Source organism: Neltuma alba, unplaced genomic scaffold, assembly GCF_004799145.2.
Source record: "Neltuma alba isolate B1F8T4 unplaced genomic scaffold, ASM479914v2 tig00013209_pilon, whole genome shotgun sequence".
NCBI classification, from domain to species: Eukaryota; Viridiplantae; Streptophyta; class Magnoliopsida; order Fabales; family Fabaceae; genus Neltuma; species Neltuma alba.
In genome coordinates, this window is record NW_021637514.1 from 106,521 (window position 1) to 122,139 (window position 15,619).

Consider the following 15,619-nt stretch of genomic DNA (forward strand, 5'->3'; position numbering starts at 1 on the left):
ACGTAACTTAAACCCTTTCACCCTCCCCGGAGCCTCCCGCGTCAAAGCTTTGACGAGCGAAAGCCAAGCAGGTTCGCTTCTGAGTATGTGATCGAGATCCCGTGCCTCTTGAATTTGGTCGGAAATTTTATGTGAAGTAAATTGAATCTGTTGTGGTGCATTTGCAGGTGCGGAGAAGATGGCCACAGTACCAGGGCAGCTCGTGTGGGAAATTGTGAAGAAGAACAACTCTTTCTTGGTGAAGGAGTTTGGTAGGGGGACTCAGAGCGTGCAGTTCAGTAAAGAGAGCAACAATCTCTACAACCTTAACTCTTTCAAGTACTCTGGTAATTGTTCTTTTTGTTACGACATTTCTGATCAACTTATCTTGCCCGGCTGAGTTTTGATTTGCATGGTATTAGATTGGGAGCGTACTGGGATTTGCGTAAATGGATAGTAATTTCGGAAATCTTATATCCCCGACAGATGTGGGAGGTTTCCTAGTTTTTATTTGTCAACTGCTGTGCTAAAATAACAGCGAGAAATTTGAGGATATTATAGATTGTCGATCTCAGTATAACTTCATTGCTGAATTCTGCATTGGTTACAGATATGAATATTTAGTGATGAAAGTGGCAATGTTGCCAAAACCAATTATTGACGGAGCTTGAGTTATTATTAGTATAAAAATTGCATTTTCATATATTGTTCTCTTAGTCTTGTGGGGTAGAAAAAGCTCATCTTGAGGTGGTTTTATATTGGAAAATTTGGACTTGCAGAATTCTAGTGGTTCACTGGGTTATGCATTAAGTTTGTTTTAACCGCTATTATAGGTCTTGCAAACAAGAAAACTATTACTATTCAGCCTAGTGGCAAAGATCAATCTGTGCTGCTGGCAACGACCAAGACAAAGAAGCAGAACAAGCCAGCTGCATTGCTTCATAAGTCTGTCATGAAAAAGGAGTTCAGAATGATGGCAAACGCCATAAAAAACCAGGTATTTTAAAAAAATCATAATAATGTTGTGGTTCAGAGACTTTTCCAAGGCTTTTGATTGTGCATATTTATGGCGTACCTTCTGAGTAATTGGTCTTTGCTATTTCTAAAATGCCAATGCCAATTGTCTTCCTTTCCATGCTTCAGATCTATGGATTTTCACTTTGAAGCTTCCGAGAGAATTGGATCAAAATTATTTTAACTGTTGCATTCATGCATTATGTCAATCGAAGTAGCTGAATGTCAATTGAAAATCCCGGTTTACTTTCTTGGAAAAGATGTTAAAAAGAATCTCCTGCTTTTACGTCTGTGAATGATGCGTTGTGCGGGAAATACAACCAACTGTCCCTAGGGGCACATTGGAGGGTTCTTTTTATAATGGAAAAACTACGTAATTCCATTGTAGACATAGTAATTTGTTGCAATATATGATTTTGTGGGGGATTTGTATGATTGTTCAGGGAATTTGTATCTTATTGTTTTCCAGCAAAGCTTGGTTTTTACAGCTGTGATGAGCCGCTAACACGTAAGAAGAATCCCTAGTTGGGTTTCTTCTGTGAAATATACTTGTTACGCTTGGCTTCTGAGCTTCTATCATTCAAAAGTTATATGTTCTATGTGCTCTTTGGATTCCTTTTTATTTTTTGTTGATGATTGATAATTAACGGGCCATGAACTCACTATGTGTGGAGTTTTTGCCTTTTTCCACCTTAATTTATTTAGCAGTTGCTTCATTTAATCAACTTTACAATTTGTATTGCACTTCATATATTTCCAACTTTGTTAAAGTCAGATATGCCATGAAATATTGCAGGTGGCAGACAACTACTACAGGCCTGATCTTAAGAAGGCAGCCCTCGCGAGGTTGAGTGCTGTTCACAGGAGCCTCAAAGTGGCCAAGTCTGGTGTTAAAAAGAGGAACAGACAGGCTCTGAGGATTGCTGGTAGGAAGTGAATCAAGAAGTTATATTGCAGCCAACCCCCATTTTGCCCCTTGTAGTTTCATTGTTGTTTCTCCCCCCTGAGGATTGCCTCTTGTAGTTGCCAAGTCTAGATTGAGTTTTGTTACGGTTGGCGAATTTTTTTTATTCTTAATTTTGGATCGAAACTACTATGTTAGAGCATGTGACTTGATTGATTTGCTTGCATCATGATAAAATTACTGCAATTGCTTTTTGGCTATTGATATGATATAATATAAAATGGCAATGTAAAGCTTGATATTGTATCAAAAGAAGGGACTTCCGGTTAAACGGTACCAGGAAGGCCAATTATTGGTTCTCTTCAATGCTTTGAAAACAAATAGGTTATTAAACCAGTCAAGCCGCTTTATTTGATGCAAGCTGGTTAATTCTTTTCATTCTTTCTTTGCCGTTGTGGTGACGAAAGAAAGAAGTTAAAAGGTAAGGCACGTTATCATAGTTTTAATCTCATATGTCTTGTCATGTATAAAATTTTTGACCCTGCGAAATTGAATTGATGAATTCTTGTTCTTGACAGCACCTCAATTACGCGTCATAAATATTTCTCTTCGCCGTGCCCGCCTAGGGTCTTGGTGGCGTGCACCCTAGTGGGTTGGATTTATTTGCTTATGGTTTTATTATTACCTGTTTAGGGTTCTGTCATTTTCCTAAATGCCTTTTTTAATCTTGTCAAGTCACCGAGTTTTATATGGTCAAGTTTAAACGAAATCAACTAAGGAAAATGTCTTAAAAGGGTTGCTCGTATTTTTGGAGAAACTCGGGGTAGATTTATATTACTCGGGTATGACTGATTTTTATATCACATATAAATGTATATACAGACTAGAGGCCTGTTTGGGTGCTCTGAAACCGTGTTTCAGAAGCACTTTTCCGCAAAACGAGGTAACCTCCTCCACATATTTACTTCGTATAAACATGACTAGGTGGCGGAGAGAGAATATCTATCAGATGTTGCCCCCACAAAAGAGAATATATTAAACATTGAAAGCTAAGCTTCAACTTACCCTACTATGGTGTTGACTATCGCATATGAAAAATGTTTTTGTGGGGATTATATTCTACTTCCTGAATTAATACCCAATATAAAACTATATCAATTTTAAAACGAAACAAATTCTTATAAACAAAGAAAAGTTAATTACTTTCTTACTCGGGATTGAAGTATTTGTCTTTCTATAACTGATACATTAAAATCATTAGAAGGGTTTCATGGAAAGTGATAAAAGATACATTTTCTCCTTTAATAAAATTTACATAATTAAAGATCAGGCAAAAAAGCACAGGTACTTAAATTTACATAATTAAGGTTCCTTCTTCCAATCAAACTAAAAAAAAAAAAAAAGTTGAATTTTTTGTGCTTATCATTTATCCCAATATTGACTACTGTTATTGTTCCCTTCGGTTCATTTGCAAATTTAAAATAAACTTATTTCAACTTGATTTAGAAAATACATTAAATATGCAAGTTTAAGCATTTATTAATGATTAATTATCCTATCGGAATATTATTTAGTTAGGCTTAGGCACCAGTTGTAACTTTTTTTTTTTTTTTGGTGACAAAGGTAGCCTAAGCTAGAATTACATTGGTATCCATCTACAGGCACCAGTTGTAACTTGTTGATCAATCAAAATGCATTGTAGAGATGCTGACAAAGTCAAAGGGTCAATGAAAGCAAAAGAACACCACGCATTAGAATACTATGATTACTTGCCTTGCTGCAATTGACTTTGCCTTATATAAGACCTGGTTCTGTTTGTCTGCTGCATAATATATAGTGTCAAACCATTCTGGCTGCGGTTGCCGCTTGAACAATTAGCAGCCATGTCGGTAAAGAAATCTGCCTCTACCAACGGTGACAAGGCCACTGGAGCTGTAGACAAAGCTGGGAAACGACGGCGTTTCAACCGGCGGCTCTCATTTGCAGAAGTATCTCTGGAGCCAGGCAAGCAGCTGAAGGACATGGATTCCAACAAGCTGAAGGCTGAGATCAGGAGATGGGCTAAGGCTGTTGTGAAATATGCCCGCCAAGTCAGCGGCCGGTTTGGAAGCTCCCGTGGCAAATCTCAGACATAAGAAGTGATTTTGTGCTGTACAAGGTAAACATTTGAGCTGAGTATTGTCTCATAAAGCGCAAAAACGCTTTTTTCTGAAGAGTCCCCAATTCTGTGAGAACAGATTGTGAATCGAAGAGATCAGATTTATTGATTGAAGATGAAACAGATTGGTCAACTTGCTTGAGAGAGATTGTTGTGTATATGGATGTTGCTGCGTGTGATATGAATAATTCTTTCATTTATTTATTTGTTTATTGTTTAGGGTCTGTTGTAAGTTTGATTCTTCTGCTATGGAAGAAGGATAGAATCCTATATGACGAGAAGGGTGTGAAGCTGCATCTCAAAGCATGTAAAAGTTTCAGCAGCAGATGCAAAGGATATATTCTGCGCATTACATTCTAACCATGTGGTTCATAATGGCCTAATAGCTAAAGAGAATAAATAAGGTTAAAAAGAAAATTATTAACTCTTAAGTACTACTCTTCCGGTCCTTAATATAAGAAATAAGATATGTTTTTCTTAAAATACCATAATCATCTTTCTTAATATCTTTCCTCTCTCTTTTACTTGATTATGGTTGAGGGAGTATTCATAGAGATAATTTAGAAAAGAAAATTGATAAATATGAGAAATAAATCTTATATTTAAAATCAAAATTAACTCAATAATTAGGTTCTATATTAAGGACCAGAGGAGTACCATCAATCTTCAATTTAAGAACTAGTTAGATATTCAATTTAGTTATAAATAAAAAAACCTAATCCACTTTGTCCTAATATTTATTCATTTTACCCTCAAGTAATCCTAAGGTGATTGTATATATTAAAAAGTTTTCATCAAAAGGTATTTTTAATTCAAATTATTAAGAGGGGTAATTTAATAAAAATAAAATCTATTTATTATAAATAACTAAGTTAATTAATTTTTTTAATATTCACAAATTAGTAAGGGTGTTTATGGGACAGGACGGGACGGGACAGGAATGACTTCGTCCCAGTCCTGTCCCACTAATTGGGACGGGACAGCTTTCTCATCTCGTGTCCCGTCCCGTCCCAATAGCGAATTGGGACGGGCGAGGAACGTCCCATCTCTCTTTTTTTTTAATTTTTTTTATTTTTTCAATTTGAAAACTAAAACTATAGGAAATATGAAAACTTATCATAAAAACTATGTGAAGAAAATAGATAAAAATGAAGAAACAATGACAAAGAAAAATATTTTTTTGTAGTAATGAGAGATAAAGAATAAACAAACCTAAAATATTTAATACAACGAATATCATGTAACTCATACAAAAACAACTTATAAAAAAATAAAAAATAACAATTGATAAATATCATTATTAAAATACTATTACAGTAGTAAATAAAATAAATTTATAACAACTAAGAATAAAGATGATATACTGAGACGAGACTAGGACAGGACACCCCTGTCCCACGTCCCGTCCCGCTTTCATTCCGTCTCAGAAAACTTTTGGGACGAGATTGTCCCGTCCCAAAATGACTAGGACAGGGACAAGACGTTGGGACAGGACACAGTTGAACACCCCTACAAATTAGTTATCTAACTTTTATATTAATGACAGAAGATACTATTATTTAAGTGCATTTTAGTTGGCCAAAAAATTTCTTCCTCCATTACCTATTGTACGGGCGTGTGGCGGATAAAGCAATTGCACATATTGAGAACCGTCTGGGTCTAACAAAGTACTTTCAACATATTTTATTAAAATTAAGAAAAATATTAAATCTTGTTAATCATGTTTTAAATTTTAGTAATTTTTTAATGTTATTGTTATTTAATATATATGCTTTCAAGAAAATAATAATTTATGGAGTAATAAATCATGGATAAAATTACACATTCATATATTAAATTTAATGAGGTGATTTGGAACCCAAAAAAAAAAAAAAACTCTTTCTATCCTGTAAATAAGATCAAGACCAGAGTATATTAAATATCATTCTTTTTTCCATTTTAAATACTATACAAAGTTTCTTTCTCTATCAAAGTAATCAAACAATAATCATTCAGCAATTTATCTTCTATATGGTTTGGCTTCTGTTTCTTGATAATATTTCATAGCAGAGAAAGCCATTTCAACTAAAAGCAAATGCACACAAGGAAGTAATTCAGTGTTTACTTTTGTGAAACGATTATTCAGCTCTTGAAGTTGTTGATCAATGGCTTGATGGAATAATTCAACTTGAAAGTGTATGTAAAATAGAAACTTTCTCCTTTCTGCGCCTTCATCTTCCTTGCATTTGCATGATAACAAGAAAGTTTTAGCCTAATCTAGGATCACTAGGAAGCTTTTCTAAATCAAATTCCAAAAATCTTTTCTTTTCATTAGGTGCTTGATAAGATTGTTGTTTTTATGCTGCTTTTCTTTTGGGAAAATTTTTTCATTCTAAGAAGCCTAAAAAACCCAAATTGCATTTCAAAATCTAAATGATTTATTATAATAGATAAATAAATACAAAGTAAAGAAATCAAACAAAAAGTATGTGGCCCACTCCCCAACCTTTAAATCAGATCTTTTGAGAAGAAAGTTGAAAGAAAAAGCCAAAATCCTTGAACCACAAAATGACAAAATACTTCATTAAACTATTTTCAGTATTACTATTAATCTATTCTCTTTTTTTTTTTTTACCAAATACTATTAATCTATTCAATGTATTGACTTCTGGAGACGAGTTAAAGGAACTGGAGTCTGGAGACAGGTCCGCTTGGGCGCAAATAGCCTCTGGCTCAGACTTCCACGATGGTTAATGATACTCCAACTATGATAGATGATATCATGGTCTAAAAAGTTAGCTTAAGAAAGCTAGGAGGCCCAAGAAAGTAATATGATCACTCACATACATAATTATATGTATTTTTTATATATTTTTTCAGTTACATCGAGTATCCTGTTTTTAAAAGTAAAAAGTACTCTTGCACTATAAATAACATTAAAATATTAGATGCAAAAAAATAAATAAATAAAATTAGAGTGCTTAAGCACTTTTATCCTTGTATATATTAAAGGAAATTTAAAAATTTGGTGATTAGCCCTTGCATGAAAAGGTTGCTTTAAGACTGATCCAGAAGCTCCCACAAGTTCATTTCAGTTGTAAAATTTGAAGTGATAAAGTTTAGGATCCGAGTACAATATGAATTGTCAAAGTTATTTGAGCTTCCTGAACAGCTAAAACTAAAAAGAGAACCTAATATCAGGTCACCAATACCTAATACTTGATCATCTTTACACCTCAGCTAATGTTACATTATATACATTGCCAAAAGAAGCCTCAGATGATTTAAACCCTATCAGGTCTACACGGAAATATCCTCAAATTGTACAAAAGATTTCACCTTCATGGCAGAGTTAAGTGCTGCTGCAAACTGTGCATTGTTAAAATAAGTAGAAAATTTCTCTAATTACGAATGGAACCAGTTCTCCATACAATCCATTCTCTGCAACCTCTTTCCACACTCGAGTCAAATCAAGGGTTGGATGTTGGTAACACACGGTGTGTTGACCGGGCTTGACCATTCACTGCCTCATTTATCCTACTAAAAACCACTTTCAGGGGTATACATGCTATAACAGGACCCCTTGGCTTATCCACCAAAGGTTTTCGATCCTCATCAGATTGCCTGTGACCGGTTAGTGATGACAATTTCCTGATCTTTTTGGACAACAGCCCGGATTTTTTCGATCTGGAAGATTTTCCAGGTGAAAAACGAGGAGAATTCTTGGGATGAATTATTCCTGTCACTGTGTTTGGCTTAGCAGCACAATAAATGTCACCAACTCCAGAGACACATCTGATGCCATACAGTAATTCATCACACTGACCATCACCGAAAGTCTCGACTGTAAGAGGGTGCCCAACAATCGCTTTACCATTCAGTTTACTCATGAGAGAAACCAGAGGTACATGTTGTGGCCTATAACTGGCTTTAACCTCAATTTTAACTTCATATAATGAAGCATCAGAAAAATAATTTCTACCAGGGAAATCCACTGTTTGATATCTTGAATTGACAGTAAAGCGGGATTGGCGATAAGGAAGTGATCTTTGAGTCATGAGTGATCCATCAGGAATCAACTTCGCCCCAGTTGTTATCCCCCTTGTATGCTTGCTCATGTCATGAAATGCATCAACATGACTTTCAGCAACTGGTTTGCACTTAGCCTGAGAGGCGCAATTGTATGAAGCAGCAGGTACACTTGAGACATTTAATTCAGCTTTAGAACCAGCAACCCGAGAAAACCCATCTGGCTTCTCAAGACCTCCCAAATAAGCAGTGGGTTCATTATCCATGTCCACAAATTTTCTTGAGCCTTGCTTTCTATGTTTACTTCTATGTCTAGAGTTCCTCTTTCTTTTTGACTGCCACTTTGAACTACTTTTTTCAACTCTATGGCCAATAGTATTGTGAGCATTGGGGCTAGTAGGATCAGATTCGTGCTGGCCATCCTCTTGCAACGATCGTGAATCAGATTGACTACCATGAAAAGATTGTTGTCCAAACCTAGCAACTTGAGGCTTTCCTGATGAACAAGAACCAAGAATGGGAGAGAAACCTGAAAGATGGAATTACATCAGCACTAGGAAAATTGGAGACCCCAGGAATTTTAAAGGTTCAAACCATAGATTCAAAACATACAAGGGTGCACACACGCAGCATGGCTACATGCAAGCAGGTCCACAGAAAAGGAACAATAATGGGGAAAAAAGATCTAAACGAGGAGGAAAGTGGCAAAAGAAGGAAAGAAAGTTTAATTACACCAACATTGACCTATTTGATCACTCAGTTAATACTTCAGATCTAGACCAGGAAGGCTACTCTACTTGAAACCATCAATTTGTGCCATAACTTTGGGAGACCAGACCTTGAAAACCAATAGAAGCAGTTCAAAAACTTCAAAAAGGGAGATGTGTGCACAACAACAAGAGGAGGCCTTATCCCACTAGGTGAGGTTGGCAAAAGGAGAGATGTGTGTTTAAACAAATTATAATATAAGTACGTAATAATTAAAGTCGATTAAATGCAAGTTAGAAATCCCACCAAAAAAAAAAGAATACCTACCACCCATATTGATGCATTAGTCAAACGACCTGATTCACCAAGACGGGCAAAATGCCATAAAAAGGGAAAAATAATCATTCCTAACAAAAAAAGTTAAAGGATGATGGTGAGATAGGAAACATTCAGAATTTCATCCAGCCAATGCCCATGCCCAAGAAAATCCCGATTAAAGTATTATATATTCCAGCATACCTGGAGTATGTTTTTCCTCCCCCAAAACTCCAACAAATGGCACATCAAATAATTTATCAGAAGAATCATTCCTGATCAGTTCTGATACACCAGAAGCCCCCTCCTTGACATTGTCACCCTGCTCATGAACTTTTAAAGCAGTCCCCTTCTCACATTCAACTCTTGTACCATTCATATTATGTATTACCTGCGGAGAGCTTTTCTTTGACTCACTGGAATCTAATCCTGATATTCTGCTATCAGATATCCCACAAAGTGGAGAATTGGTTGAACTAGGAAGCTGATCACACACAACAGGAACTGATACCATGGCTGTACTCTCCAAAACCTTTGTCAAAGGCCGGCGTCGGTTTTTCCTTTTCAAGAATTCATGAACATTTGCCACCTGCGATCTCTTCCTTTTCAGAGTTGAAGAACTACCCTTAAACCCATTCACAGAAGTTCCATTGACCAGGCAATTTCCTGTGTGCAAGTTGCTAGGAGAAGCACTATCTTGCTGAACAACAGTTGTCCCTGCTCCCTGGACCTTTCTTTTTGAGGCTACACCAATACCAAGGTCCTCAAGTCCCCTCATTCGCTTTACTCCTGTTCCATCATCTTCTGAATCATTAGGGGTTCTTCTTCTTCCCTGAACAGATTGCATCTTGGAGGAACCGTTGTGATTGGGCTCTTCAAAAGATATACCAGATTGAGATAACTCTGGAGCTGAATTAGAATTGTCTTCAGAATCACTTAAATCATCAGTCACATCCTCATTGTCATCCCCGGAATTAGATGTGACTGGTGAAGCTCCAGCCGAATCACCATGTTCCCTAGCCGATTTGTCTGCTCTTGAGTAAAATTTTAATGGTTCTTTACCAAGGCGAGAGCTCTCTATCTCAAGAGCATGGAGAATAGCATCTTCCCTCCGAGCATACTTCACAGTTTTCTTATTCGAATTAGCAGCAGCAGCCTTTGCCTTCTCAATGCACTCATCATATTCTCCACAACGGAAAGCTTTAACACGCTTTGATTTTTCAAGATTATACCAATCCCTAAATCATGATAGAATTGCCAAAATCAGACTTCAAGCAAGGATCAATAAATCCCCACAACACTGACAATATAATTAAAGAGACAATTAAGTCATCCTCAATGAATAAAAATACAGGAGATCTATATGATTCACATGCATAATTTAAGAAAAGACTAATTTCCTGCTCAAAGCTTGCAGTTCTGAAATTCTGAAAAGGGAAAGCAACATTCAAATCATTGGAACAAAAACCTCGTAGAACGATTGTTTTTATTCTAAAATGAGCTCTTCATTCTATAGAATTTGTTACCAGCTTAACTAAGAGCCCATTTGGTATAAAATGGGAACGGGAAAGCTCTCTCCCATAAACACGGAAGCTTTCTTTGCTACAAAGCCATTATGCCATTTACCAAACATGATATATTTTCCCTCACCTTTCCCTTCCTTCAAACAACTTCTCCATGTAGTAAGCACACAAGGAACTGACAACAATACAAGCACAAATTTCTCATGCTGACAACAATATATGGACAGGTTTCGCAAGCTTGAAGCATGAAATGTCACAACATTGCCAAATACACATGGCTGTGAAACCACCATATTTAATCACCTATCCCAGGAATGTTTCTCAATGAAAATCAACTAAACAACCATAAACACAGAAGAAACTAGAATTAAACATATAGAGGAAAAATGATATCAAGTGGGATGGGAAAACACTCCCGCAAAAGCAAGCTATTAAGATGGGAGAACTAATCCACTCAAATACTCTATAAAGCATCACATACCACTTAAGCCTCCATCAAACATTCATAACAAGTAACAACTAAGGACAATAACAATAATAATGCATTCTCCTTATTAGAAGGAAAATTCTTAAATTTAAAAAATAGGTTCAAAATTCATTATTTGCATATGAATGAAGGTTTCAATTGATAGAAGCCCAGAAAAGAATTTATCATATCCAAGCCAAGAAAAAAAAATGAGAGAGAGAGAGGGAGAGAGATTAAAAGAAGAAAGCCATAAAAGCTCAAGCAGCTAGCAATGCTATCCAATATCTGAAAATGATGCAAGTACTTTAAACACATTTGCACAACAAAGGCACAAGACTGAAAATTATAATCTTTGTCGTTCTTTTCTTTTCACAAGGCACAAAAGTCAAATTAGAAAAATATTGGAAAACAGACTGAACACAAGATAGAGGGCTTTTCATGGACAGGAAAATGAAGCATGGGCCGAGATGGACTTGTACAATTCTGTAATTTGATAGCAAACAGAGGGGCTAACGCAAAATTTTATATGTCTTCTGTAATAACAGCAAGTCACATACAACACATCAGGAAGCGTCCAACTTATCGCACTAATCTCAAAGCCAACTTAAACCTAGGCTGTTCTGCTCTAAGAAAAATTAAAATTCGTCTTTTTCATATTAAGCTTGGAATCTATAAATATATTTATATATATAATATAGGAATACCATTCATAAGCCATGAATAGTGCACTTACCCAAAATCTGTGCAAATCATAGGACACATTCTAACTCAAAAAAGTTGCATTGCTAGAATTAGAACTACATCAGAGGAGAAAGAGATGGTACAGGCAAGTAAATTCTTCTACATTAGGTAGATGGACCAATTTTTTGAACTTCACAGAACTGTATCCCAAATGCTTTAGTTTACTAGAATTAGAACTAGTTCATCTGTCTCTACAAGATTGAAAATATATTTTGTCACCGACTCCAACTACGGCCTTAACAAAATCAAATTTCCACTCTGGCGACGCAAGCATGACAGTTTAGAATCTATAAAAGCTGCAACAGGAAAGGACAGGATTTATAACAATGGCATATAAACACCGATTCCATATTTGGTACCTCATACATTTGCATGTAAATACACATAACAAGGCGTCAACACTGAAGGCATAACCCTTAAGAGAACAAGAGCCCAACAAGATTAAGATGTGAATAAAACAATTTTACCTCATAATATAGATTGCATGGTACAAAACCAAAAACACCATTTCAGGCTAAAACGCACATGTCCAGAAAATTTTGTCCCTTACAAAACACAAAATAACTAATCATAAGAAAATGCTCCATCATATTGGGAGGCATCCAAATCTCTCAAAATCTACTGAAAGTCTACTATAGAAGATCACAACCCACTGTACAATGCGAAAACAAAGCATTTTACCCAGACAAAAAAAGCGTCCCCCACAAATACTATATGATCAAGCCATTATAGCTCTATCACCTAGCAAGATGAACTTTGAACATCAAGGATATGTTGGTTAAAGGTGAAACTTAGAAATGGAGTTAAACAGGAATATCAGCAGTATATTGACAGCACGTCTTCATATATTGCCAAATCTAAATCCCCAATTCCCCCTCCTCCCCTCCCTACCAAATACATAGGAAGACACATGTGATAATCCTGTTAGGAATATATTTTAGCGGTAAAGCATTAGGAATATATCATAGTGGTAGAAGCAACTAAGTAGCGCTCAACACCTGCCTAAAGTGCCAGTCATTCAAACGTAAAGAATATACCTATAACACCTGTACTTGCCTTAATATGAAAAGAAAGGCCTGCTTGTGAACACTGATTCTAATTCCCAGAGAAAATAAAAACATAAAACTGAAATTTAACACAATCAAGTAAACATCAGAAAGATGAGCAAGATTATGATTGGTAAAACCAAAAGAAAGAACCACTGAAGCGAAATGCACTGAGGATACAGCAGCACCAATTACCAACATACCAACACACGTAATCAGACAGTAGAACTCACAAAGACATTACTTGTGACAACATCCCCCGGAACACTTAACAAGCCCGATATCAATTAGCGTGGTACTAGTAGTAGTCAAAAGAAAAGAAGGGGTGATAAAACCTTCAAAATGCACACAGCTCCGTAAGAAATTAATATGAAAAATTACAACAACAAAAAAGGGACCAGAGATGAGCAAATTCATTGACTGGAAGGAGTGGAAAGTGGAAACAAGTAAGAACAAGAACTCACACGCTTGCGTCGTCGCGACCCAACAGCTTAACTGGAGTACCCGATCTCGGCGAAACCAAGCAACCCTCAGACAGTTCATCGACACCCATTATCCTGCCAGGCCACCAAGACCCATTTCGGCGCCGGACCCAAACCAAGCCACCCACCGACGCATCGATTCCATTAGTGTTGGACTCTCCCGAGCTACCCATTTCACCAGGTGCAAAACTAAACAGAAAAATTGTAATCCCAAGATATCAATCCCGACCCACCATTGTCAAGCTACCGCAGTCCAGAAGAAGGCCTGAAGCTTCCCTTTTGTGTGAGAAACTCAAACCTCCATGCCTAAAATCCCAATAAGAAATTAAAATACAAAATCTAATAAATAAAAGAAGGACTTATAATCCCCCATGCAATGAAAGGGCAGAAAACCCCAGAAAAAAATACACACGAAATTCATTTTTTTGGGTGAAATATCATTTCACTGCAAGATACTTGGTCAGAAGAACATGGCAAACGCACCAAGATGAAGCTTTGTTCCAGTGCAGGAAGAAGAGAGAGACAACTGAAGCAGAGGGTTTAAAACGGGTGGAGATCTATAAGAGAAATGGCATGAGATGATGAGAAGAAGCAAATGGGAAATCAATAGCCGCCCAAAGAAGGATCTTTTGCATTTTTTTCCAAGTCTTCGTTAAATATATTTTCCCCACCTTCCCGAATAAACTCTGATCGTTTGTGCGATTTTCTGATCTTCCTTGTTGGTCTCTTCCTAGTGAGATATCATCAGGAGGAGGCCGCGTCACTCGTGGCACACCGAGCGTACGGACACCAAGCCAGTGAGGTAGTAAGAGAGAAGAGAGAAACAGAAATAGCGGCTCCTGGTTTGGTGTTTTGGATCAAACGCACCTTTGCCTCTGGGTAGGAAAATACCGGAGAAGGGAAACAGCAAATACTCGTATCACACCACATACGGCTATATTTATACGGTTTTGCTGCTTCGTCCTGTCAAGTGATCTATCTTTCTCAATTTTGGACATTTTTCTTTTTCAGAAGGTGGTCTCTTTCTGTAAGAAGAAGAGAGAAGAAAATGAAAGGCAGGAAAATTTTCACAAAATATGTATTTTAAAAAAAGCAAGTTATTCACCCGGAAGCGTATACGCATTTTCATAGGTAACAGTGTTTCCTAAAACGTAACATCATATGCACTGCCAGCACTGGACATTAAATATAGCTCTTTTTCACAAGTTATAAACAAAATTACTAATTACTAATTTATCATATTTTTTAAATACGAAATTCACCCAATTTGTAGTTATAATAATGTTATACCTCTCCTGCTATTACTTTTTAACATAATATTATTAGGTTCTGGCAACAACAACAAAAAATCCTAATATTATTAGAATTTTTACTTTTATTTTTAAAATATAAGGGTATGATAGAAACCTGCATAAGAAAATAAAAAGAGAATACTTTTCCTAAGGGGCATAAAAAATAAATACTGAATACTTCTAAAACAAAAGTTCAAATTTTCATTCGTCTTATTATAAGAAATTAGTTTTTTTTGTGAAATTTAATTAGCTATCTTGATTATATTCACCCATGCGTACGCATTTTACCAAATGTGTATCCAATTATTTTATTTTCCCTGATTGATTCCCAATGCCAATAATAAGTATTTTTCTTTTTTTTGTTTATAAAATTGTGGCCACATGCATTGTGGGCCCAAATTTACAATTTTATAAGTACAGTTACACCTCCCCTGTCGTTCGCTTCTCCAGGGATGCATGCATCGTCCCCTCCCCCCTAAATAATTCCATTTGCTCATCTTCACGCTTGTTCCAACCATTTGCATTTTGAGGAAATTTTAAGAGTACATTTCTTTTCATTTGAATTGGTACGATTTTTCTTAAATGTACTTTCTAAAAAGGATTAAACACAAAATAAAATAAATTGAGAAATGAAATTAAAAACGGATACGGATCTTCTCAGAATTTTTCTCTCATTTCCTCTCAAAATCCCTTCTCCACCTCACATTGAAAAATGGATAGTTCAGGTATAATATCTGACAAAAAATTATTATAAATTTAATTTAATCTGAAAAGTTTATACCTGTAGTACAAAAAATTTAAATTTATAACATGTTTTAATGATAGTTGTATAAAATATTAAATCTGAACTATAGATTATTTTGAGAAAATAAGAGAGGATTCTGAGATCAAAATATAAATATACCGCCAACGAAAGTTCATCATACAACTCATCCTCTGCAAGGGGCTCATATTTCAAATCCAACAATTAATAGGAAAACTTA

At 36.0% G+C, this 15,619-nt stretch overlaps 3 protein-coding genes and 1 non-coding gene across 7 annotated transcripts; 3 read left to right on the forward strand and 1 right to left on the reverse strand.

Moving 5' to 3' along the window:
• Nucleotides 1-24: 24 nt before the first annotated feature.
• Nucleotides 25-2,209, forward strand: LOC114735462 (60S ribosomal protein L28-2). Of its 2 annotated transcripts, none has more exons than XM_028923165.1 (4): nt 25-83; nt 168-326; nt 813-976; nt 1,790-2,209. In XM_028923165.1, the coding sequence occupies exons 2-4, from the start codon at nt 179-181 to the stop codon at nt 1,928-1,930; spliced, it is 453 nt and encodes a 150-aa protein (XP_028778998.1). In that variant the 5' UTR covers nt 25-83; nt 168-178; the 3' UTR covers nt 1,931-2,209. The 2 variants fall into 2 exon arrangements, with proteins under 2 accessions (XP_028778998.1, XP_028779000.1); XM_028923167.1 differs by having other exon boundaries at nt 53-71.
• LOC114735482 (small nucleolar RNA R24) lies at nt 1,478-1,567 on the forward strand. Its single transcript, XR_003739273.1, has one exon. It is a non-coding gene; the product is annotated as a small nucleolar RNA R24 (small nucleolar RNA).
• Nucleotides 2,210-3,676: 1,467 nt separating the features above from the next.
• Nucleotides 3,677-4,388, forward strand: LOC114735463 (uncharacterized). Its single transcript, XM_028923168.1, has one exon. It carries the CDS (start codon nt 3,781-3,783, stop codon nt 4,030-4,032), a length of 252 nt encoding a protein of 83 aa, XP_028779001.1. The 5' UTR covers nt 3,677-3,780; the 3' UTR covers nt 4,033-4,388.
• A 2,710-nt stretch (nt 4,389-7,098) lies between these two features.
• LOC114735454 (uncharacterized protein At1g51745) lies at nt 7,099-14,339 on the reverse strand. Of its 3 annotated transcripts, XM_028923147.1 has the most exons (5): nt 14,016-14,339; nt 13,828-13,901; nt 13,327-13,650; nt 9,291-10,324; nt 7,099-8,592 (listed from the first exon to the last, which is right to left on the reverse strand). In XM_028923147.1, exons 3-5 carry the CDS (start codon nt 13,515-13,517, stop codon nt 7,505-7,507), a joined length of 2,313 nt encoding a protein of 770 aa, XP_028778980.1. In that variant the 5' UTR covers nt 13,518-13,650; nt 13,828-13,901; nt 14,016-14,339; the 3' UTR covers nt 7,099-7,504. The 3 variants fall into 3 exon arrangements, with proteins under 3 accessions (XP_028778980.1, XP_028778979.1, XP_028778981.1); XM_028923146.1 differs by having other exon boundaries at nt 13,828-14,339; XM_028923148.1 differs by lacking the exons at nt 13,828-13,901; nt 14,016-14,339 and adding an exon at nt 13,096-13,197 and having other exon boundaries at nt 13,327-13,381.
• Nucleotides 14,340-15,619: the final 1,280 nt, after the last annotated feature.

What these genes read in the sequence shown, in the direction of transcription:
- LOC114735462 (XM_028923165.1), top strand. Translation starts at nt 179, where the DNA reads ATGGCCACAGTACCAGGGCAGCTCGTGTGGGAAATTGTGAAGAAGAAC. An exon ending in TAACTCTTTCAAGTACTCTG is followed by an intron (nt 327 to 812) that starts GTAATTGTTCTT and finishes CCGCTATTATAG; the next exon opens with GTCTTGCAAACAAGAAAACT. An exon ending in CAAACGCCATAAAAAACCAG is followed by an intron (nt 977 to 1,789) that starts GTATTTTAAAAA and finishes GAAATATTGCAG; the next exon opens with GTGGCAGACAACTACTACAG.
- LOC114735463 (XM_028923168.1), top strand. Translation starts at nt 3,781, where the DNA reads ATGTCGGTAAAGAAATCTGCCTCTACCAACGGTGACAAGGCCACTGGA.
- LOC114735454 (XM_028923147.1), bottom strand. Translation starts at nt 13,517, where the DNA reads ATGGGTAGCTCGGGAGAGTCCAACACTAATGGAATCGATGCGTCGGTG. An exon ending in GGTCGCGACGACGCAAGCGT is followed by an intron (nt 10,325 to 13,326) that starts GTGAGTTCTTGT and finishes ATCATGATTTAG; the next exon opens with GGATTGGTATAATCTTGAAA. An exon ending in GGAGGAAAAACATACTCCAG is followed by an intron (nt 8,593 to 9,290) that starts GTATGCTGGAAT and finishes TCCATCTTTCAG; the next exon opens with GTTTCTCTCCCATTCTTGGT.